The 20,383-nt window shown below is 58.2% G+C and overlaps 3 protein-coding genes across 4 annotated transcripts; 1 reads left to right on the top strand and 2 right to left on the bottom strand.

The window, feature by feature from the left end:
* Positions 1-165: 165 nt before the first annotated feature.
* On the bottom strand, positions 166-4,700 carry P3H4 (prolyl 3-hydroxylase family member 4 (inactive)). Its single transcript, XM_039697202.1, has 9 exons — positions 4,660-4,700; positions 3,691-4,486; positions 2,156-2,305; positions 1,871-2,042; positions 1,671-1,799; positions 1,427-1,572; positions 1,255-1,341; positions 982-1,123; positions 166-890 (listed from the first exon to the last, which is right to left on the bottom strand). The coding sequence occupies exons 1-9, from the start codon at positions 4,698-4,700 to the stop codon at positions 880-882; spliced, it is 1,674 nt and encodes a 557-aa protein (XP_039553136.1). The 3' UTR covers positions 166-879.
* A 389-nt stretch (positions 4,701-5,089) lies between these two features.
* FKBP10 (FKBP prolyl isomerase 10) lies at positions 5,090-12,779 on the top strand. The gene is made up of 10 exons (XM_039697125.1): positions 5,090-5,620; positions 6,808-6,953; positions 7,542-7,731; positions 8,224-8,369; positions 8,474-8,663; positions 9,028-9,173; positions 9,695-9,884; positions 10,462-10,604; positions 10,732-10,895; positions 11,640-12,779. The coding sequence occupies exons 1-10, from the start codon at positions 5,400-5,402 to the stop codon at positions 11,823-11,825; spliced, it is 1,722 nt and encodes a 573-aa protein (XP_039553059.1). The 5' UTR covers positions 5,090-5,399; the 3' UTR covers positions 11,826-12,779.
* A 187-nt stretch (positions 12,780-12,966) lies between these two features.
* On the bottom strand, positions 12,967-20,368 carry NT5C3B (5'-nucleotidase, cytosolic IIIB). Of its 2 annotated transcripts, none has more exons than XM_039697127.1 (9): positions 20,315-20,368; positions 18,860-18,958; positions 18,423-18,492; positions 17,962-18,008; positions 17,439-17,524; positions 17,186-17,275; positions 15,558-15,720; positions 14,723-14,923; positions 12,967-13,940 (listed from the first exon to the last, which is right to left on the bottom strand). In XM_039697127.1, the coding sequence occupies exons 1-9, from the start codon at positions 20,366-20,368 to the stop codon at positions 13,830-13,832; spliced, it is 921 nt and encodes a 306-aa protein (XP_039553061.1). In that variant the 3' UTR covers positions 12,967-13,829. The 2 variants fall into 2 exon arrangements, with proteins under 2 accessions (XP_039553061.1, XP_039553060.1); XM_039697126.1 differs by lacking the exon at positions 20,315-20,368 and adding an exon at positions 19,055-19,093 and having other exon boundaries at positions 12,970-13,940.
* Between the last annotated feature and the right edge of the window lie 15 nt (positions 20,369-20,383).

Below are 20,383 nucleotides of genomic sequence, written 5' to 3'. Positions count from 1 at the left end.
GGAGCCTGGCTGTTCTCATGGGTCCCCAGCCCCACGAGTTCCCCCAGGTCATCTGTGGGGACATCCAGGCCTGAACTCACCCCTTCCCCTCCCACAGCAGGGCCTCTCCTGCCCTGAGCTCCTGGATCCCATGGTGGCAGCACATGGAAGGTGGAGGCAGCCACGAAAAGACCAGTCTGGATTTTATTAAAAGTTCAGCACCACTAAATATATAAAAAGAGCAACTGTGCAAGAGGGGAAATCTTAAATTAATGGAGCTTAAGGCTAGAGAGGGCTGAAATTTCAAGGCACGGGCAGGGCACAGGTGCCACAGCCTCACCAGGCTGCAGCCCTGTGGTGGCACGGGGACATGGCACACCAGGGCCCCTGTAGCACCAGGATGGGCAGCCCAAGGGGAACTGGGCTATGGGAGCTGGCAGAACAGGAGCAGGAGCTCAGGGAGCCCCAGGAAGGGGCAGGACCAGCTCCAGCAGCATTGTGCATTGCTCCCTACATTGCCCTAAGCCCCTCAAGACAAGATAGGGTCGATGCTGGTGCATCATCCACAGATCCTGGGGAGCAGCTGAGGACACAGAAATCCCCAGTGCTGTGGGGCATCACTGCTGGGGGCACTGGGGACAGGGGTGGCCCAGGCTCCTGGGCAAGCAGGGATGTTCAGGGCTGCTGGTGTTCCACGGATGGGAACTGGGCTGTGCCAGCAGACATCCAGGTGGCAAAGGCAGCCCTGCTGCAGGATGCCAGGCAGGACTGGCCCCTCCCCATGAGTCTGAGTTTCTGCCGGTGGCTGGGAGGAGCCCGAAGCCCAATGTCCCCAAGATGGCATCACAGAGCCACCACCATCGGGCTCAGCTGGTGCTGGCTCCCCCTTCACCTGGCTCATCATAGGATCTCTGCAAACAAGGAGAGTTTGGTGGCACCAGGGGTGCTGGCAGCAGACCCCCCCCACCCTACAGCACAGCCCCCAGCCCTGGTATCAGGAACCTTGGTCGTCTTTGTCTCCTTTGGTCTTGGGTTCCTGCCACCACTCTGAGAAGAAGCCTTCCTCGTAGTCACCCTCACCCTCGAACTCGCCATCGGAGGGCAGGTCCTGCTCCTGCAGCCCCTCAGCACCATCCACCTCCATCTGCAGCACACGAGGGCAGGAGGGGGCTCGGCAGCCTCACCTGCACTCTCTGCTCCAGGGGGGCTGACCCCCCACCTGAGGAATCACCCCCAGCACCCCCAAAAGCACCAGGTGCGCCCCGCATCAGCTACCTCATCATCATCATCCTGCAGGTACTGCCGGGCGAACTCCAGCATCTTCTTCTGGGCGGCCGTCTGGTTGTGGTACCTCACGGCTTCCTGGGCACGGCGGGGGACAGGGGCTGGGGTCAGCCCCTCCCTGGGCAGCGCGGGGCCCGGGATGGGGGGGCTGGGGGGTCCTCACCGGCCGTGGCTCGAAGTCCTCCTCGCGCAGGCGCCAGCGCTCGCGGTGGAAGCGGTAATAGACCAGGTTCTGCTGCATCACGGAGTCGCCCGGGTCGAAGAGCATGTAGCTGGAGACGCTGCGCACCGCGTCCTGCACCTCGTTCACTGCGGGGAGCAGCGCCAGCTGACCCAGGGGGGACACCCCTCGCAGCACCCACAGCACCCCGGGGCACACAGAGCCCCCCGCTCGCAGCGGCACTCACGCTTGTAGTAAGCGAACTGCAGGTAGTGGTACATGGTGGCCACGAATTTCTCCACGAAGTAGCCGCCCACGTTGGGGGTGAGCTCGGTCTCGCAGTCCACCTTGCACTGCAGCACGCTCACAAAGTGGTCTGGGGGGAGACGTCGGGTGTTGCAGCCCCCGTCACCGCCCCAAACCTGCCGTCCCCCAGCCCTGCGGTACCTGCGATGGCAGGGTAGAAGTCCTTGAACTCCTGGAGCTCGTAGGCGCCCTCGCAGCCGGCCAGACAATCCTCGTAGGCCTTGTAGTACTCGGCCAGAGCCTGCTCCATGTCGGCTGCGCTGCTCCGGAAATCGCCGCTGTTGTACAGCTTCACTGACCGCACAAATATCGGCTGCGAGGAGCACTGCTCGTGAGGGACAGCTGCTTCCCTCGGCCTTTGGGAGCCCAGGTGGGCTTCCAGCCCTCGGGAGCCCCTCTCCTGCCCCAGCCCCGTCCCCTCCTTACCTCAAAGGGCTGAGCTTCCAGGTCGACCAGGTATTCATCCACGTCCAGCATCGTCCTGTAGTAGTTGAGGTACCTCAAGGTCATCTCGTGCTTGGGGTTTTTCTGCAGGAAGGTGTGGGCAGCAGACACGGCTTTCTCGATCTTGTTCGACTGTGGAGGGAGGAGGAGCCGGTGCAGAGACCTGCTGCAGGGCAGCCTGAACCCACACTGCAGCCAAGGGGGGCTCAGCACCCAGCCAGACCCCTGGGCTGCAGGAGAGAGGGGTGATCTTTGTGGGGAACAGCCCTGAACCCACACTGCACAATCATCCACTGGCAGTGATGAACAGACAGGATCTAGGAATGTGGACACTGCAGGTAACTCCAACCATGATGGGCACAGGGACAGCTCAGCTTCTCATGGGCCCCACATCCAGCCAGGAGTGATCCACGTGGTGTGAGGGGATCCATGTGGTGTGAGGTGGATCCATGTGGTGTGAGGTGGATCCATGTGGTGTGAGGTGGATCCGTGTGGTGTGAGGTGGATCCACATGGTGTGAGGTGGATCCACGTGGTGTGGGTTTGACCCACACATCTGCCCTTCTCCAGCACTGCCATCAGACCTGGCTGCTGCCCCTGCTGCTTTATGGGCTCTCGGGTTGCAGCTTCAGGGGAGTGAGCAGGGAGGGAGGGAGGGTGGTTTGACCCATCCATGAAATGGGTTTGGGCCAAAGCAGCAAGAGGAAAAGGCATTAAGGATGAAGCCAGGCAGTCCCTTGCCACTGCCAGGTGAGTGGGGCTGCAGTGCTGAGTGCTAAAACAGCACCCACAGTGGCAGGTGGCCAGGGACCAGACCCTGACCAGAGCACTGTCCCCTGCCAGAGGCACTCTGGCCAACACACGGCATCCCCCTTATGAAACCTCCCTCCACAAAACCTCCCTCCACGTCTGCACTGTGAAGCTGAGCAACTCCCTCTTTCTTATGGAGCATCCAGACACGTGTCCCACCACAACCACAGGGGCACTGGCCCCTCCAGCTCAGGCCCCTCAAGCTGGGGCAGCCCCTGTGTGCTCTCTGCTTGCCCAGGGAGACTTTGGGGCACCAGGGCAACACAAGGTGGGGTAGAGGGATGCGACCACAGGGGCCCCCTGGTTGTCCTGCCTGATGTGTCCCAGATGATGCTGACGTGCCTCGGCTCGGGGGCAGCATGGAGGAGCTGGAGGGGGCTGCCAGATGGGGAGGGAAGGAAAGGGGAAGCACCTGGCAGCAGGGTGCAGGATGGAGTGGGGCAGGGTTCAGGGGGTGCAGAGAGAGACGGGAGTGGGGTTCAGGGTGGGCAGATCAGAGGGTGCAATGTAGGAGGGGGGCACAGGATGGGGATGCAGAACGGGGGTGTCAAAGAGGAGCTACAGGATGGTAAACTCACAGGATGAGTGACACAGGAAGAGACCCGGGAAGGGGTGTGCCCAGCCAGCATGGAGGGGAAAGATCAGTGGTGCAGACAGAGGATCAGGACCCCCCCAACCCCTGCCCCCTGCCATTTGCCCCCTCCTCACCTTGAAGAGCGCGTAGTGCAGGTACTGGTAGGGCTGGCGGCGCTGGAAGTCGCGCAGGGTCTGCGCCGGCGGGTAGCGCAGCTGGAACACGGGCAGCTCCCGCTTGCAGGCGCGCAGGCAGCCGGCGCGGAGCAGCAGCCGCCCGAAGAGCCGCATCTCCCGCTCCCACTCCCCCGCGGGGTCCCGCTGCCCCGCGGGGGGCTCCCCGGGGGGCTCCCCGGCGCAGCGGCGGTGGCAGTGCGCCTCGCTGTCCCGCAGCAGCCTGTGCAGCCGCAGGCTGGCCTCCAGCCCCTGGGCGCTCTCCGCCCATTGCGCGTCCGCGTACTGCTCCAGCGCCCGCTCGTAGGCGCTCTGCAGCGGCTCCAGCGCGGCCGCGGGGAACCCGCGCACGCTGTACTGCTCGTACTGCGCCGCGCAGCGCCCCGCCGCCAGCACGGCCAGCAGCACCGCCGGCAGCGCTACCGGCACCGGCACCGCGCCGCCGGGTGGGCGGTGCGGGGCGGGCCCGCGGGGTCTTAGTGCGGCTCCGCCGGCCCCGCGGGGGATGCGCGCCGCGGAGCGAGATGCCGCAGCAGCGCCGGAGGCGTCCCCGGCGCTGGCCGGGGCCCAGCCCGAGGCCACACGCTCTGTGCCGTGCCAGATCCCGGCCCCAGGCTGTCCCGTGCCAGGCCTCGGCACGGCCGCAGTGGCCCCGGCCCAAACCCAGGGCTTTGTCGCTGGCCGGACGGTGGCACCGAGGGGTGTCACAGCGCGGGGCAAGAGCCAGGGCGCTGCTGAGGTTTCCAGAGGCTGCTGGCTGTGGTGCCACCAGCCCGTCAGTGAGGGGGACACTGAAGGTGCTCACCCGGGTTTGGGGGCTCAGCTGGGGATGCTGGCGGGGCTTTGCTGGAGCTGATGCTGTCACTGGTAACACTGGGCCTCAGAGGAGCTGGGCTGGGATTTGGGTTCACAGCCCATTTTATTTCCCACCTGGAGCTCACCAAAGGCTCTTGCCACGGGACCTGTTTCATGCCGATGGATTTGGGGGAGCAGGGATGTGTGGGCAACACCTCCTGAGTGTTTGAGGCCGTGTTTGTCTGGGAAGGACTGCTGGGAGAATGTCACATTTTACATCAGTACAGGCTCTGCCAGCAGCAGACTCGTTATTAAAACACTCAATTCCTTTTATTTACTCTCCCCAGCTGCTGGGACTGAGCAGCAGCAATGAGCTGGCAGGGGCAGAAGAGGAAGAAGAGGAGGAGGAGGAGGCACAGCAGCGCTAGGACCTGGGGCCGGGCAGGGCCGGGCAGGGCCGGGCGGGCTGGGCTTGCAGCCGTCAGTTTTTCCTTCGGAGGAGGAATTGCCCAATTTAAAAAAAAAAAAAAAAAAAGTGTAAATAATGAGAAAAGAAAAAGAGAAAAAAGAGGAGAGGGAAAGGGGGAAGAAAATAAATAAATAAAGGAGGGAAACAAACTAAGAGGAGAAACAAAAGAGAGAAAGAGAGGAAAAGAATAAAAGGAATAACTCCCCCGCCCGGAGCGCTCTCTGCCAGCTCCGCGCCGCGGGGGGAGCGCGGGGGGCCCGGACACGTCTGCAGAAATTCCGAGAGGGCCGGGCTGGGCGGGCGGAGGGGAAGGCACGGGACAGAGAAGACAAGGGGCAGGAAAGGGGCGTCCTGAACCCCCCGCCCTCCTCCTTCCCCGGCCGGGCCCTTCCGCCGCCTCAGCGCCATGGCCATGGCCCCGGGCAGCCGTTGCTGCCTCCTCCTCCTCCTCCTCCTCCTCCTGGGCGTCTTGGGGGCCCCGGCGCTGGGCGACCCCGGCCCTTTGGAAGACGTGGTGATAGACAGATACTATATTCCCAAAATCTGCCTGCGGGAGGCGCAGATGGGGGATTTCATTCGCTACCACTACAATGGGACCTTTAAAGATGGCAAAAAGTTTGACTCCAGGTATCGCCCGCGGCTCCGTGGCGGCTGCATGCGGGGGGCAGCTGCGGCGGGACCCTGCATGCCTCCCCCAGCCCCCCGCCCGCATGCCGGGGCAGGGGACCCCGCACGCCTCCCCCAGCCGGAGACAACGCCCAGAGCCCCCGGCTGTGAACCGAGAGGGGCTTTGGTGGGTGCTGGGGTAACGCAGGAGCCCGTACATGTGTCAGGCTGAAGCGAACCCCCAGCCCAGGCTGCAGCCCCCCAGCCTGGGCTGCCCCACAGAAGCTCCCAGCCCTTCGGGGGGCTGCACCCCTGCAGCTGCACAGGGCTGGGGGTGGCCTGTCCAGGGCACAAAGCAGGATTTGGCCCTCACTGGCACGCTCTGCACGCAGGAACACGTATGTGCATGTGCTGCACAGGCAGGAAAATGCTCGGAGCACTTTGAGACGTGGCAGCAGCGAAACCCTTCATTATACCAGAGGCTCTGCTCTGCTGGCCTCAGAGTTCCTTGGCCCCTGCATCGTCCCTGCTCTGCTGGTGGTGCCTGGGAATCAGGGCTGGGGCAGCCCCTGGTTTGCAGCACCATGTGCAGGAAGGAGCACTGGGGACACAGGAATAACTGGAGCCACGTAGCAATCAAAATTTCCCAGGCAGGTGTTGTTTGTAGCTCTGGAAAGCAAAGAGGTTCACAGTTTGATGTGTCTTGTCTTTCTTGTGAGCATCAATGGGGGAGAAAGTAACTGCAGTGGGAGCCTGGGGACACTGCTAAAAGAATTCTCTGTCAGGAGGACATCTGCTGCCCCAGCAGTTCCTTGGAGTATTTTAAGGTTTAAAAATAAAAACAAATTTTCAGTTTAAAAACGAGGCCGGGATGTCATCTTTCCCCATCACTGTGCAAAGCTCCAACGTGCCGTGTACAAAATGATTTGGAAGCAGCAGGAAAGCCCAGAGCTGCCATCCTCCAGCCCAGCCCAGCGGGTGAGATCTGGGCAGGGTGTGGATGGCTTCTGGGGGTGCATGGTCAGACTGAAGCCCTGACCAGTGCCCCAGCAGCATGGCATTGAGCCCACTGGGCTCCACATTTTCAATGGGCTCTGCCTGCAGCGCAGGGCTGTGATGGGAGACCCGCACACTGCCCCACCAGCACGGGCAGCTTTGGGAGCTGCATGCTTTCCCTCAGCTCTGATGGCTCTGTCCCTTTGCCCCAGCTACGACCGAGGGGCCACGGTGGCCGGAGTGGTGGGCGTTGGGCGGCTGATCACGGGCATGGACCGGGGGCTGCAGGGCATGTGCGTCAACGAGCGGCGTCACCTCATCGTGCCACCCCACCTGGGCTACGGCAGCATCGGCGTGGGTAAGGGCCCCAGGGCTGCCCTTAGCAGGCACACGAGGGACTAGGCCCCTGTCCCTGAGGACTTGCAGGGGCCCAGTTTCTGGCAGCTTTAGTTTTGGAGAAATCCAGCAAAATGTGCAAGTGTCCAGCTTGGGTGGCCAGGATCGGTCACGGGGGAGCGACCGCAAACAGAGGCCATTTTTCTGGGGAAAAAGAAGTAATTTCCCCAGGGTCTGGGTATCAGATTAAACGTGGCATTTGGGGCTCTGGGGACTTGCAGGGGCCTAGTTTCTGGCAGCTTTAGTTTTGGAGAAATCCAGCAAAATTTGCTAATTTCTAGCTTGGCAGGCCACGGTCAGCCAAGGGGAGTGGCCACAAACAGTGGCCCCTGCTCCAGTGCCCCCCTGGAAGATGTAGCCTAAGGGTGAGTGGTGCCGAAGTGGGGCTTCCCTGGGATTGAGGGGTCCAGCCCCCAGCTGGACTGTGCTGGTTTCCCGTGGGTCTCCAGCAGCAGGTTCAGGAGAGGTTTCAGGGGGCAGAACCCACGGCTGGCCTGGGCCCAGTGCTGGTCCCACTTAAGGAGCTCTGTCCTTGCTGCTGCCCCTTTAGCGGGGCTGATCCCCCCAGATGCCACCCTCTACTTCGATGTCGTCATGCTGGACATCTGGAACAAGAACGACAAGCTGCAGATCACCACCCTGTCCAGACCTGAGCGCTGCAACCGCACGGTGGAGAACTCGGACTTCGTGCGCTACCACTACAACGGCACCCTGCTGGATGGGACCCCCTTCGACTCCAGGTACGGACCCCCGGGAGGCACCCTGGCACCTGTGGGGCTGGGATGCACCCTCTGCCTCCACGCTGGGCCATTAGGGGTGGCTGGGACCCAGGGACACCAGCCTGGGCACACAGTCGGAGCAGCCTCACCCTGTACTCCATCCCTGCTCCCCAGCAGGGCTGGTGCAGCTCCATCACCCCCCAAACCAGCCTCTGGCACAGCCCTGCTCCCTGGCAGAGCTGGTGCAGCTCCCTGAGCCCCAAACCACCCTCAGGCACAGCCCTGCTCCCTGGCAGGGCTGGTGCAGCTCCATGACCCGACAAACCAGCCTCTGGCACAGCCCTGCTCCCTCCTGCTCCCCCGCAGGGCTGGTGCAGCTCTGTGACCCCCAAACCAACCTCTGGCACAGCCCTGCTCCCTGGCAGGGCTGGTGCAGCTCCGTGACCCCCAAACCAGCCCTGGGGCTGCTGCTGTGGCCCCAGAGCCATCCCCACCCTCATTCTCCACCACCAGCTACAGCAAGGGCAGCACCTATGACACCTACGTGGGCACCGGGTGGCTGATCAAGGGCATGGACCAGGGGCTGCTGGGGATGTGCGCTGGGGAGAAGAGGAGCATCATCATCCCCCCGTTCCTGGCCTATGGGGAGAAGGGCTACGGTGAGCATGGCAGCACCCCATGGTGCCATCCATCCCCTTCCCTCCCTGCCCCGGCTGAGCCCCCTTGAGGGATCCTCCTGGGGCTGACCCGTGTCCCCTCCCAGGGACGGTGATCCCGCCGCAGGCGTCGCTGGTGTTCAGCGTGCTGCTGGTGGATTTCCACAACCCCAAGGACGGCGTGTCCCTGGAGCACCTGCAGGTGCCGGAGTCCTGCCGGCGCCGGGCTGTCACCGGGGACTTTGTCCGCTACCACTACAACGGGACACTCATGGATGGGACCCTCTTCGACTCCAGGTGGGGCAGGAGGGGGTAGCAGAGCCCCGGTGTCCTCTCCTGCAGGGACAGGCTGGAGAGGGGACAACGGGCGTGAAATGGGGTAAAAAACCCCAATATCTGTTTGTTGCAAGGAAAGTCTGGAGAACGGGCATGAAATAGGGTAAAAAAAATCCAGTATGAAATAGGGTAAAATAACCCCAATATCTGTTTGTTGCAAGGAAAGGCTGGAGAGGGGACAACGGGCGTGAAATAGGGTAAAAAAACCCCAATATCTGTTTGTTGCATCTCTCGGAGCAGGGTTTGGTTCCTGGGGGAGCAGGAGAGGCTGGGTTTGGGGTGTAGGGGTCAGGGATTGATGGTGCTGGGGGTTGTTTTGCTGCAGTTACTCCCGCAATCAGACCTACAACACCTACATTGGGAAGGGCTACATCATCCCTGGCATGGATCAGGGGCTGCAGGGGGTCTGCGTGGGAGAGCACCGGAGAGTGGTCATCCCCCCACACCTGGCCTATGGGGAGAATGGTGCAGGTATGTGGTGGTGTAGGGTCCCAGGATGAGGGAAGAGATGGATCTGCCTCCATAGTCTTAGAAGGCTGATTTATTATATTGTGATCTATTATATATATACTATATATTATATTATAAATATAATATAATAAAACTATACTAAACCATAGAAAATGGATACATCAGAAGGCTAGAAAAGAATGAATAATAAAACCCCATGACCCCTCAGAGTCCAACACAGCTGGCTTTGATTGGTCATTAAGTTAAAACAATTCACACGGAACCAATCAAACACTCACCTACCATATTCCAAAGCAGCAAAACAGGAGAAGCAGATCAGATAATCATTATTTGCATTTTCCTCTGAGGCATCTCAACTTCCCAGGAGAAGAAATCCTTGGGATTTTTCAGAAGATATCCCAGTGACACAGGCAAATGTGCAGAGAGCTCTGAGGGATGCATCAATGGGCGTGGGGAAAAACAGGGAAAGGCTTCACCATCCCTGCAGCGCTCCAGCAGCTCTCCTCATCCTCCTCTTCCAGGAGACAAAATTCCGGGCTCAGCCGTGCTCATCTTTGATGTGCACATCATCGACTTCCACAACCCCGCGGACCCGGTGGAGATCGAGACCGTGTTCCGGCCCGAGGGCTGCAATGTCACCACGCGCCAGCGCGACTTCGTGCGCTACCACTACAACTGCTCCCTGCTGGATGGCACCCGCCTCTTCTCCTCGTGCGTGCCCCTCGTCCCCCCGTGCCCCTCAGACCCCGCCTGGCACCGGGCAGCGCCGGCACCTGCGGCGGGAGGGCTCAGGGGGCACAGTGGGGTGGACCTGGCTGTGGCATGCAGGGTCTGGAAGTTCATGGCATGCCAGGGTGGAGGGTTTGGAAGTTCCTGGCATAGGAGGGTGGAAGTTCATGGCATGCCAGGATGGAGGGTCTGGAAGTTCATGGCGTGGCAGGGTGGAGGGTCTGGAAGTTCATGGCATAGGAGGGTGGAAGTTCATGGCCTGCCAGGATGGAGGGTCTGGAAGTTCATGGCGTGGCAGGGGGGAGGGTCTGGAAGTTCATGGCGTGGCAGGGGGGAGGGTCTGGAAGTTCATGGCGTGGCAGGGGGGAGGGTCTGGAAGTTCATGGCGTGGCAGGGGGGAGGGTCTGGAAGTTCCTGGCATAGGAGGGAGGAAGTTCATGGCATGCCAGGGTGGAGGGTGTGGGATTCAGGGCCACGGTGGGAGGGAAGGGTTGGGATTTCAGGGCTGAACGCCCTGTCCACGGACTCTTCTCACCTGTTTCCCCTGTGCCTCCTGCAGCCATGACTACGAGAAGCCCCAGGAGGTGACTCTGGGGGCCAACAAGGTGATCGAGGGGTTGAACAGCGGCCTCCTGGACATGTGTGCAGGGGAGAGGCGCGTGCTCATCGTGCCCCCACACCTGGGCCACGGGGAGAGCGGAGGTAGGGGGGCAGCAGCTGAGGTGTGCAAGCAAACTGGGCTGGGCTCCCAAACCCTGCCCGGGCTGTGGGGCCCAGGGTGCTGCCCTGCTGCCCGTGCTGCTGCAGCTCCCCTGTGCTGTGTTTCCAGCCCGGGGCGTGCCTGGCAGCGCCGTGCTCCGCTTCGAGGTGGAGCTGATCTCCATGGAGGAGGGCGTTCCTGAGGGTTACCTCTTCATCTGGCACGGGGAGCCACCAGCCAACCTGTACGAGCAGATGGACCTCAACAAGGACGGGGGGATCCCCGCTGAAGAGGTGAGTGGGTCCCGAATGGTGGGGGGCAGGAGGAAATGGGGGCACAGGGGACCCCACCCTGGGCAGCAGCACTCGAAGGGCACTGCTGGCCCTGGGAACTTGGGAGGCTGCAGAGCTGTGCAGGAAGAACACCCCAGCCAAAGCATTGCTGCTGGGTGTGGTGTTTGTGAGTGCCCCAGACAGGGGAGGAATTGAGAATCTGGCATGACTCCATGTTATTAGAAGGCTAATTTATTATTATATTATATTATATTATATTATATTATATTATATTATATTATGGTATACTAAAACTATACTAAATGGTATACTAAAACTGTACTAAAGGATACAGACAGAAGGCTTAACAAAAATGGTCATGGAAACTCATGACTACTTCCAGAGTCCCAACACAGCTGGGCCAGGATTGGTCATTAAGGTAAAATAATTCACATGAAACCAATCAAAAAATTACAATCTCCATACCACACCCCAAAGCACCAAAACACAGGAGAAGCAATCAGATAATTATTGCTTTCATTTTTCTCTGAGGCTTCTCAGCTTCTTCCACGAGAAGAAATCCTGGAGAAGGGATTTTTCAGAAAATATTTCTTCCAGGAGAAGAAATCCTGGAGAAGGGATTTTTCAGCAGGGTGTGGGCAGTGTCCCCAAGGACAGCCCCTGCCCCGGTCCCTGTCCTTGGCAGGGGCTGTGGTCTCCTTGCCCTGCCTGTGCAGAGCCAAGCAGCTTCTGTTCCCTCTGCAGTTCTCCACCTTCATCAAGACGCAGGTGGCGGAGGGGAAGGGCCGCCTCATGCCCAGCTCTGACCCAGAGAAGGTCATTGCTGACATGTTCCAGAACCAGGACCGCAACCAGGACGGGCGGATCACACCCGAGGAGCTCAAGCTCAAGTCAGACGAGGACCAGGAGAAGATTCACGAGGAGCTCTGAGGAGCAGTCCCTGCTGTTCTGGAGACAGGACTCATCCTTGCCATGTCATGGCCTCTCTCCCACCCCGGGGGTCTGCCCCTGCCCCTCCCCAGTCCTGCAGGGGGCTGGGTTGTGATTTTCACCTCTTATTAACTGAGGGTATTTTGATGTGCTCTCCTGAGCAGGAAAACTCAGCCCCCAGCTAATAAATCCAGACAAGATGATGTCCCCTCCCTAAGCCCCTTTATCCTCCACCAGTGCCTGCAGGTCCAGCTCAGCCCCCTCACCCATCTGTGCTGCAGGCAGGATGTAGGGGGCATCCCCCTCACCTCCACCATTTTTTGTAGTTTAGGGTTGGGGATTGGGTTTTTTTATATATACACTTAAAATTCTTTAGAGAGAAGAAAGAGAAGGCTTTTGTCCCAGTCCCTGCTCTGCCCCTGCTGCCATCCTCCCCGGGACAAGAGGCTGGAGAGGGCTCAGGTTCCCAGGGTGAAACCCCAAACTCTGCAGGCACCTGCTGTTCCAAAAATCTGGCCCCCTGGAACTGTGGGACCTGGCAAACCCCCCATCAGCTGGGAGAAGGGAAACAGACCCTCATTCCAGCCCTCAGGGAGCAGCACTGTCCCCCTTCACGCCCTCCCAGCCCCAGTGATTGAGACAAATCAGACCTGTTTCATTTCAATGCCCAAATGCAGCTCACAGTGCTCAGGTCCTGCTGGGACCAGCACAGCTCTGGCACCTGCCAGCTCCCAAAACCCCTGCAGTCTGTCCTGGAAGGGACAGAAGGAATGCAGGAGCACAGCAGTGCAGAGTGAACCCCTCAAACAGGGACTCTGCCTCGCACCAAATAAATAATTCCTCCAGGTTTCCAAGGACTTTGTGTTTGGTTGCTTTGCCATGAAACATTGCCATGTGCTGGGGTAGGGGCACAGGGACCAGGGGGATTCCAGGCTCCAACATCCACTGGCTCTGGCAGGAGAGACCAAAATTCCAACTTGGGATCCTCCACCAAAGCCAACAGGGCTTTAGTTCCAGCACGCAGTGAGGGCTGGGGGCTCTGCTGGGATGGGGAGCAGAGGCAGCTGCCAGTGCCAGCCAGGGGAACAGAGCAGCTCCAGCCCCTCCATGCTGGGTACAAACCAGCTGTGACCCAGCTTCAGCCAATTGTGGTTTTATTCCAAAACAGAACAAATCTGCTCTTCCCGAAGTCCCACAGAACCAGAGGTTTATACAGTAATAAAATGGTCTTTTCCTGCTGCTGCTCTGAGAGCCCAGGATCAGCCCAGAAATTTATTACAACAACATGGTCAGGTAAAACATTGTTTAAAATTCTGCCATTGGCCTCTCCCCCCCATTCCCACCCCTCCTCCTCTGAGCCCTGGCAGACAAACTTACTTCTGGCTTTGGGCAGCAGCAGCAGCTGAGCTCTGGGGCCTTTTTTTCACAGTGAGAGCTGTACTGGTGCAAGAGGGATGGGTGAGCTGAGACACGAGGCCAGAGAGCTGCTGGTTTCCATGGGGAATGTGGGGCTGGGTGAGGTGATGGCCAGCAGGGCCACACCAGCCCAGTGGCTGCACTGGCACCAGAGTCAGCCCCAGAGCTTTGAAGCCCACAAAAAACAGGACAAGAGAGAGACTGATTTTCTTAGGCAGGAACATCTAAACTGGGTCTGTCCTCAGTAAACTGTCTCCATTCCACCCTCTGCTGAAGCCAGTGCAGAACATCTCTGTCTGAGACATGGAATGGTTTGTTGTGGCTTCAGGGGTGAATTCCCAGTGGGATGAAGTCTGAGCAGGATAGAGCCAGTCTGGGTGGGAAACTGCAGAGCCAGGCAGAGCTGGGGGAAAGGGGAAGGAGAAGCTTCCCCCACCTCACCTCTGCTGCTGCAGGGCTGGCCGAGGGCAGTGGTGAGGTCGGGATGGAGCCCAGCCAGCAGCAGCAGTCCCCTCCAGCTCTGTGCTGGGAAGGACACTCCCTGCCCAGTGCCTGCAGCGTGGCTGGAGCCGGGGCAGTGTCCCCAGCTCATGTCTCTGCCAGGATGTACCGCAGAATCCCGTTCACCACCTCCAGCGTCTCGTCGCTCTCCAGCACGATGTCGTAGGAATCCAGGTACTTCCTCCTCCTCTCCTCCACCTGCCAGGGCAGTGAACAACCAACCGAGGGTCAGCATCATCAAAAAGGGGGTCAGTGACTACCCTGACCATTTCCCAGCCACAGCAGGAGCTCAGCAGACACCCCCAGGTCCTCTGGGTGCCCTGGGTGACACGTACCCCTGGCAGGGGGCTGGGATTTCCATCTTAACCATGGAACAAATTACAAACCTTGTATGAAGAATCACAAGTCACAGAAGTAGAGTAATAATGAATTAATCACGGGGTGAAAAGTTGAGTTTTGAGGATTTTACTACAGGGGGTCTAGGGGGCAAGATGGAGGGATCTGGGTGTTGTCCTATTCTTCTTCCTTCTTCTTCCTAGCCTCCATCTTCTTGGTGATGTTGGCACATTTGGATTGGTTTAGAATAGAAGTAGACAGTCTAACATAGGTGATAGGCATTGGAAAATAATGATAAATAAAGTACATGTAACTCATAGTATAAAATGTAGACACCACCCCAGGGGCAGGCAGTGTGCCCTTGACACACCTGACAGACAGGCCTCTGCAGGTCAGAATGTTTTAGATAAGAGACAATAAACAACCTTGTGAAGCAGAGCAGAAGAATTCCAACTCTTCCTTCGACCATTGGGCTGGGAAAAAAGAACTCTGGGGTCATCCTGACTGCAGGAAACCCAAAACCCCCACACACCCCATGGGAGCTCGTACAAATCTCTTCCACACCCAAATCACTGGGGCAGCCTCCTGCCCCTCCCTGCTGGCCCTGGGGAAGGCTGCTAGGGAAGCACTGAACTGTCACCCACCTTGTCATTGAGAAAGCCAATCTTGAGGATGTTCTCCACGCTGGGAACGCCGTCAGCCATGGTCAGGTCGCCCATGGAGTCCCCCAGCAGGATGATGCTGGTCCTGGTGCTCAGCTGCTGGAAGTAGCCTGTGCCCTGCAGCACGGTGTTGTTCTTGTTGTAGGTGTGGATGAGGGGCCCCTTGAAGTGTGTGAGGACTCCCTGAGCACATGGGACAGACAGACAGACAGCTCTTAACCCGATGGTGTCACTGCTAATCATGTCCCAGTCCTCAGCCCCAGCCCCACACTGTCACTGTCATATTGTCTGAAAAATCCCAGGATTTCTTCTCCTGGGAAGCTGAGAAGCCTCAGAGAAAAAGGAAAAACTGAGAAGCCTCAGAGAAAAAAGGAAAACAATATTATCTCATTTGCTTCTCCTGTGTTTTGCTGCTTTGGAATGTGGTTGGAGACTGTTTATCCAACATGTGAATTGTTTTAACTTCATGACCAATCACAGGCAGGCTGTGTCAGGACTCTGGAAGCAGTCACAGACTGTTCATTAGTATCTTTTAGCCTTCTGTCTGTATCCTTTCTCTATTCTTTAGTATAGTTTAGTATAGCCTTCTATAATATAATTGATATAATATAATATAATTGATATAATAAATATGATATGATATTATAAATATAATATAATTTATTATAATATATATATAATATAATATAATATAATATGCCTTCTAAAAATATGGAGTCAGATTCATCATTTCCTCCTCCGACAGGGGACCCAGAAAATGCCACACCCCACTGCTCTCCTCACACCCTGAGCACACAGGTGCAGGGCCAGGACTCACATCATCACTGAAGCCCATGTAGTTGGACACCACGTTGACATTGGAGTAGAAGACGTTGGCCTGACGGATGATCTCCTCCAGGACATCACCAACTCCAGCAGAGAAGATGAACAGGGGGACGTTGTTCTTATGCAGCTGACCAAAGAACTCCTGGAAGCCATCCCTAGGGCAGCAGTGTGCATTGCACAGGGCTGTGTTTGCAGCTGCCAGCGTGGTGCCTGGTGCCCTGTGCTGGCAGCAGGCTCAGCCCAGCTCCTGCTCCTGCCCACCACTTCCCAAACAAACACCCAGGGAAGCTCTGCAAACAGCAGGAGCTCTCTGTGGCACCAGCACACCCTGGGCAGAGCCCCAGGGGTCTGGCTGGGCACTTGTGGGAGCATGGAGCACTCCAGGTTTTGCCTGGCATCTCCTGAGCACATCAGCAGGGGCACAGAGCACAGCCTGCCCACACACACCCACACGAGTGGGAGATGTGCAACAGCTCAGACTGCTTGGGAGGATGATCAGAACAACCTCTGGCTGCCCCAGCCTGCCAGGACACAATTCCATGCACAATTCCAGCCTGCCCACACGAGTGGGAGATGTGCAACAGCTCAGACTGCTTGGGAGGATGATCAGAACAACCTCTGGCTGCCCCAGCCTGCCAGGACACAATTCCATGCAGAAGTGGAATTTGGGCTCATGAAAAGCCATCTCCTCCCTGAGCCTGGCAGCAACCTGGCAGAGCCCAGCTCCCTGAGCCAGCCTTAGGGCCACAGCTGCCAGGTCAGCTTTAGCAGCAACTTCTAGCACAACATTTCTGTGCTGTGGGTGAGACCTGCTGCTGAGCCAAGGGCCTGCATAAGGCTTGGCAGTTGCAGAGCAAAGAACACAGCTCTGCTGGAAGCAGGGAGCTGCACCCTGCCCTGCAAACGGGGAGCTGTGCCCAGCACCAGCCCCTCAGCTGCTCCTTGCCAAGGCCCAAGAGAAGAGCAGTGATTTCAGAGCAGGGAGGAGCAGCCTGCAGCCAAAGACTGAGCTCAGGCTCATGTTCTGATTTAGTCTAACTCAGCCCCAGGGAGTGAGCAAGGGAGGCTGGCACTGGTCACATGGCTGGAGACCAGTGAGCAAAGCACTGGCTATATGGGCAGGAGAGAGGGGCTGTGGGCAGCCAAGCTGCACCTGAGCGTCATACCCCCATCCCAAACCTCAGCAGCACATCCTGTGCCCAAAGCTCAGCATTACATCCCCATCCCAAACCTCAGCATCACATCCTGTGCCCAAAGCTCAGCATTACATCCCCATCCCAAACCTCAGCATCACATCCTGTGCCCAAAGCTCAGCATCACAGCCCCAGCCCAAAGCTCAGCAGCACGGCCCCAGCCCAAACCTCAGCATCACATCCCCAGCCCAAAGCTCAGCATCACAGCCCCAAGCTGTACCTCACATCACATCCCCAGCCCAAGGCTCAGCAGCACAGCCCCAGCCCAAACCTCAGCATCACACCCCCAGCCCAAACCTCAGCAGCACATCCTGTGCCCAAAGCTCAGCAGCACAGCCCCAGCCCAAAGCTCAGCATCACATCCCCAAGCTGTACCTCACATCACATCCCCAGCCCAAAGCTCAGCAGCACAGCCCCCAGCTGGTACCTGAGCATCGCCTCTGACTCTCTGACGATCTGGGCTATGTCACTTTTGTGGATCTTCTGCTGCACCAGCAGCTCATGGGCCTTGGTCCACCTGTGTTTGGTGAGGGAAAGGCAGCAGTGACAGAGCTGCAGGCAGAGTCACAACTAAACCTTGTGGGATTGCTGCCAAGGCCAGGGATGATTCAAGCCCTATGTCCTGTACCCTCAGGGACAAGAGGTTGTCAGGACAAGGTCTCACCACCAACAGCACTCACCACTCCACCATGAGGGGACGTTTCTCTTCCAGGGTCCGGTTGGGATCTATTTCGATGGGATAGTAATAGTGGAGCAGATCCTTCAGCTGGAGTGTCACACAGAGGGAAAAGAACAAAGTGAACATCACGTCTAAAGAGACTAAACAAAACTAGCATTTCTGAAGTTCTCCAAAGCATTGCTCTTCCCAAACACAACCAAAATGTTGTCACTGAGCAGCTTCCCTCAGAGCACACCTGGAACTCTCAGCAGCCTGGCTGGCCCTCACCTCACTCCAAGTGCTGCAGGTACAAACAACCCTCACTTCTTCCTCTTATCAAACTGAAACACCCACAGCTGCACATGCAAATTCCAGTTCCCTTTTTAACTTCTCCTCTGCCACTGCTGGCTGAAATGCAGTCTGGACACTTTCTCACTCCATCCTGGCAGCCACCACAGCTGGGAGAGCTGCCAAAGCAGCCAGTGTGACCTCCCAGTGACAGGTGACAGGTACAACAGCCGCCAAGCCTCACACACAGCACCCACCTTCTTCTTGCCATCCTCGCTGATCACACGGCTGGTATCAAGGATATCTGCAAAGAGGATAAAATGATGTAGCACAGAATCACAAAGAGGCTTTCTGCAGCACCTCCCCTGTGTCTCAGTGCTGGCTGCTCCCAGTACAAGCCGTGGGGACACTGTGACCTGAGCACAGGCTCACTGAGGGGTCCCAGTGCAGTGGCTCCCACTCTGAGCCCCTGGCCTGGCCAGGCAGCAGCCTGGGTGCCCGTGGGCAGTGGGGTGAAGGCAGCCAGCCAGCAGCTGGCTCCTGGCTCCTGCAGAGGGCAGCTGGCACCAGGCAGTGAGGCCCAGACCTGCGAGGGGAGGACAGGACAGAGCGGCCAGGCTTGGCAGAGGCGGGCACAGGGGATGACAGGAGCCACATCAAACACAAACACAGAAACCAAACAGAACTAGCAACAGTAAAAACAACGGCTTGCACTCACTGTGAGACGTGGGGCAGCGCCTGCCATTGCAACCAAACCTGCTCAGCGTCATGTCGAAGTCAGAAATGACCTGGAAGAGGGGAGGAAAGCACAGCCCTGCGTGACCCAGCGCAGAGTGAGCCCAAGGTGCTGCCACCTGCGGGAACGCGCACCCAGCACCGCTAATCTCCCGCGGCCACTCCTGGCAGCCACGAGGCAGAGGGATGATGTCCTCCCCCTCCCACCCCGCAGCTCTCATCGGCACCGGAGAGCGCCTCCATCCCGCCTGGGCGGAGCAGGGGACCGGCACAGCTCATGCTCATAACCGGGAACCAAAGGTGGGTCCGGGGGGAGCCACAGCCCCGTACCCCTCTGCTCGGGGGATTCTCCCTCTCCTTCTCCCTGCAGGGCCGGGAGAAGCCGGGACCGGGGGACGGGGAGGGACAGAGCACCGGTACCTGCAGTTTGGCCACCCCCTGCTCCCGCAGGGACCGGATGATGCCGCGCACCCGCTCGGGCTGCCGGATCCGCACCGTGCCTTTCTCCAGCTCGGGCACCTGCAGGCACAGACCCCGCTCGGTGCCGCCCGGAGCCGCCCAGCTCCGGGGGCACCGAGACCCTCCGGGCCCTGTGAGCCGCAGCCCCGCTCTCACCATCCTGCTCCGCTCCGCTCCGTTCCGTTCCGCGTTCCGCGGTTGCTGCGGGCGGGGAAGCGGAGAACGCTCCGTGCTCCGCCCCGCGCCCGCCGCGGCCCCGGGCGGCGGCTGCGCTCGCCTCGCCACGAGCCGGGAAGGCGAGATATAATAAAAAAAAACTAAAAAAAAAATCACAAAAAAAACCCAAAACAAAACACAACCAAAACAAACAAAAAAAAACACCAAAAAACAAAAAAACCCAAACAAACAAACAAACAAACAAAAAAAACACAAAACCAAAAAAAACCCCAAAACAAAACAAAAATCCCCAACCAACCAACCAACCAACCAACCAAAAATCAATCTATCTATCTATCTATCTATCTATCTATCTATCTATCTATCTATCTTTGGGGTTTTTTTCAATTAAAAAAAATAAAAGTCGTTCGTGCCCGCAGGGCTCCCGGCACCGAACCGCTCCGCAGCCCTTGAACACTGAGCGCTGAGTCACGGAACGCTGGGGAACGCTGGCGGGGGAAATGCCCTCAAAGAATCATCCCCCGGCATTGTCAAGGCCACCGCTAAGCGATGTCCCACATGCACAAGGTTTTTAAAACCCTCCAGGGATGAGGATCTACTGCCCTCGGCAGCCTGGGACATTGGATGTTACAACATCCTGCTACAAGGCGGTGTTAAGAACATAAAAAGTTCTAATTCCTTGGGACTGGGTTTGTTTTCAGCCACCGGAGTATTCCACAACACACAAGATGAGCCAAGAGTTTGGGTTTTAATGCCAGGGCTAAACAGGCCATTCAGGAAAAAAAATTCCCAACATTTCCCATATACGACCTAAACCTCCCCTGGCACAATGTCAGTGACAAAGCAGCAGGGACAGTGTGTGTGACAGCACCAACATGAGCTGGACTGTACCTCAGCTTCCTCCTGGGCGAGACAAGACACTTCAGCAGAGGTTCGTGCCCACGTTTGGGGGCAGTGAAATATTCCTGAAGGGCTGCCAGGGCATCGAGCACGTGGCTGGTTCTGCTCCATCAAGACAGTGCCCAGCATAACCCGGGCTGTGGGGAAGCAAGGCCTGGGGGCAACCACAGAACGCTGGGCCTGGGTCACCCCTGCTTCTGTGATGTCATTATGGGGCACAGTCCAGAACCAGCAAGGGGGTTCAGTGCTGGATGTTTGGGGACAACACCAGAGTGCTCCACACACCTCAGCAAGGTCCACTGCCTCTGGCTCCAACCTGCGGGATAGCTTGGCACCTACCAAATATTCATCCTCCACCATGGAGAGGAAGATGAGCGATAGGAGTTGCAGCATCTCCAATGAACTCCG

This window comes from Passer montanus, unplaced genomic scaffold (genome assembly GCF_014805655.1).
Source record: "Passer montanus isolate IOZ18808 unplaced genomic scaffold, ASM1480565v1 scaffold117, whole genome shotgun sequence".
NCBI classification, from domain to species: domain Eukaryota; kingdom Metazoa; phylum Chordata; class Aves; order Passeriformes; family Passeridae; genus Passer; species Passer montanus.
The sequence above is the reverse complement of the archived record's forward strand: the minus strand, read 5'-3'. Positions and strand labels throughout refer to the sequence as shown.

Coding starts and splice junctions, on each gene's coding strand:
- P3H4 (XM_039697202.1), bottom strand. CDS start 4,700: ATGAAACAGGTCCCGTGGCAAGAGCCTTTGGTGAGCTCCAG. Junction 2,306..3,690: donor TGCACTACGCGCTCTTCAAG/GTGAGGAGGGGG, acceptor CTCCCTCCACAG/TCGAACAAGATCGAGAAAGC. Junction 2,043..2,155: donor TGGAAGCTCAGCCCTTTGAG/GTAAGGAGGGGA, acceptor TGCTCCTCGCAG/CCGATATTTGTGCGGTCAGT.
- FKBP10 (XM_039697125.1), top strand. CDS start 5,400: ATGGCCATGGCCCCGGGCAGCCGTTGCTGCCTCCTCCTCCTCCTCCTC. Junction 5,621..6,807: donor GGCAAAAAGTTTGACTCCAG/GTATCGCCCGCG, acceptor CCTTTGCCCCAG/CTACGACCGAGGGGCCACGG. Junction 9,174..9,694: donor CTATGGGGAGAATGGTGCAG/GTATGTGGTGGT, acceptor CTCCTCTTCCAG/GAGACAAAATTCCGGGCTCA.
- NT5C3B (XM_039697127.1), bottom strand. CDS start 20,368: ATGCTGCAACTCCTATCGCTCATCTTCCTCTCCATGGTGGAGGATGAA. Junction 18,009..18,422: donor GCGCTGCCCCACGTCTCACA/GTGAGTGCAAGC, acceptor TCCTCTTTGCAG/ATATCCTTGATACCAGCCGT. Junction 13,941..14,722: donor TTGGCTTTCTCAATGACAAG/GTGGGTGACAGT, acceptor CTGCCCTGGCAG/GTGGAGGAGAGGAGGAGGAA.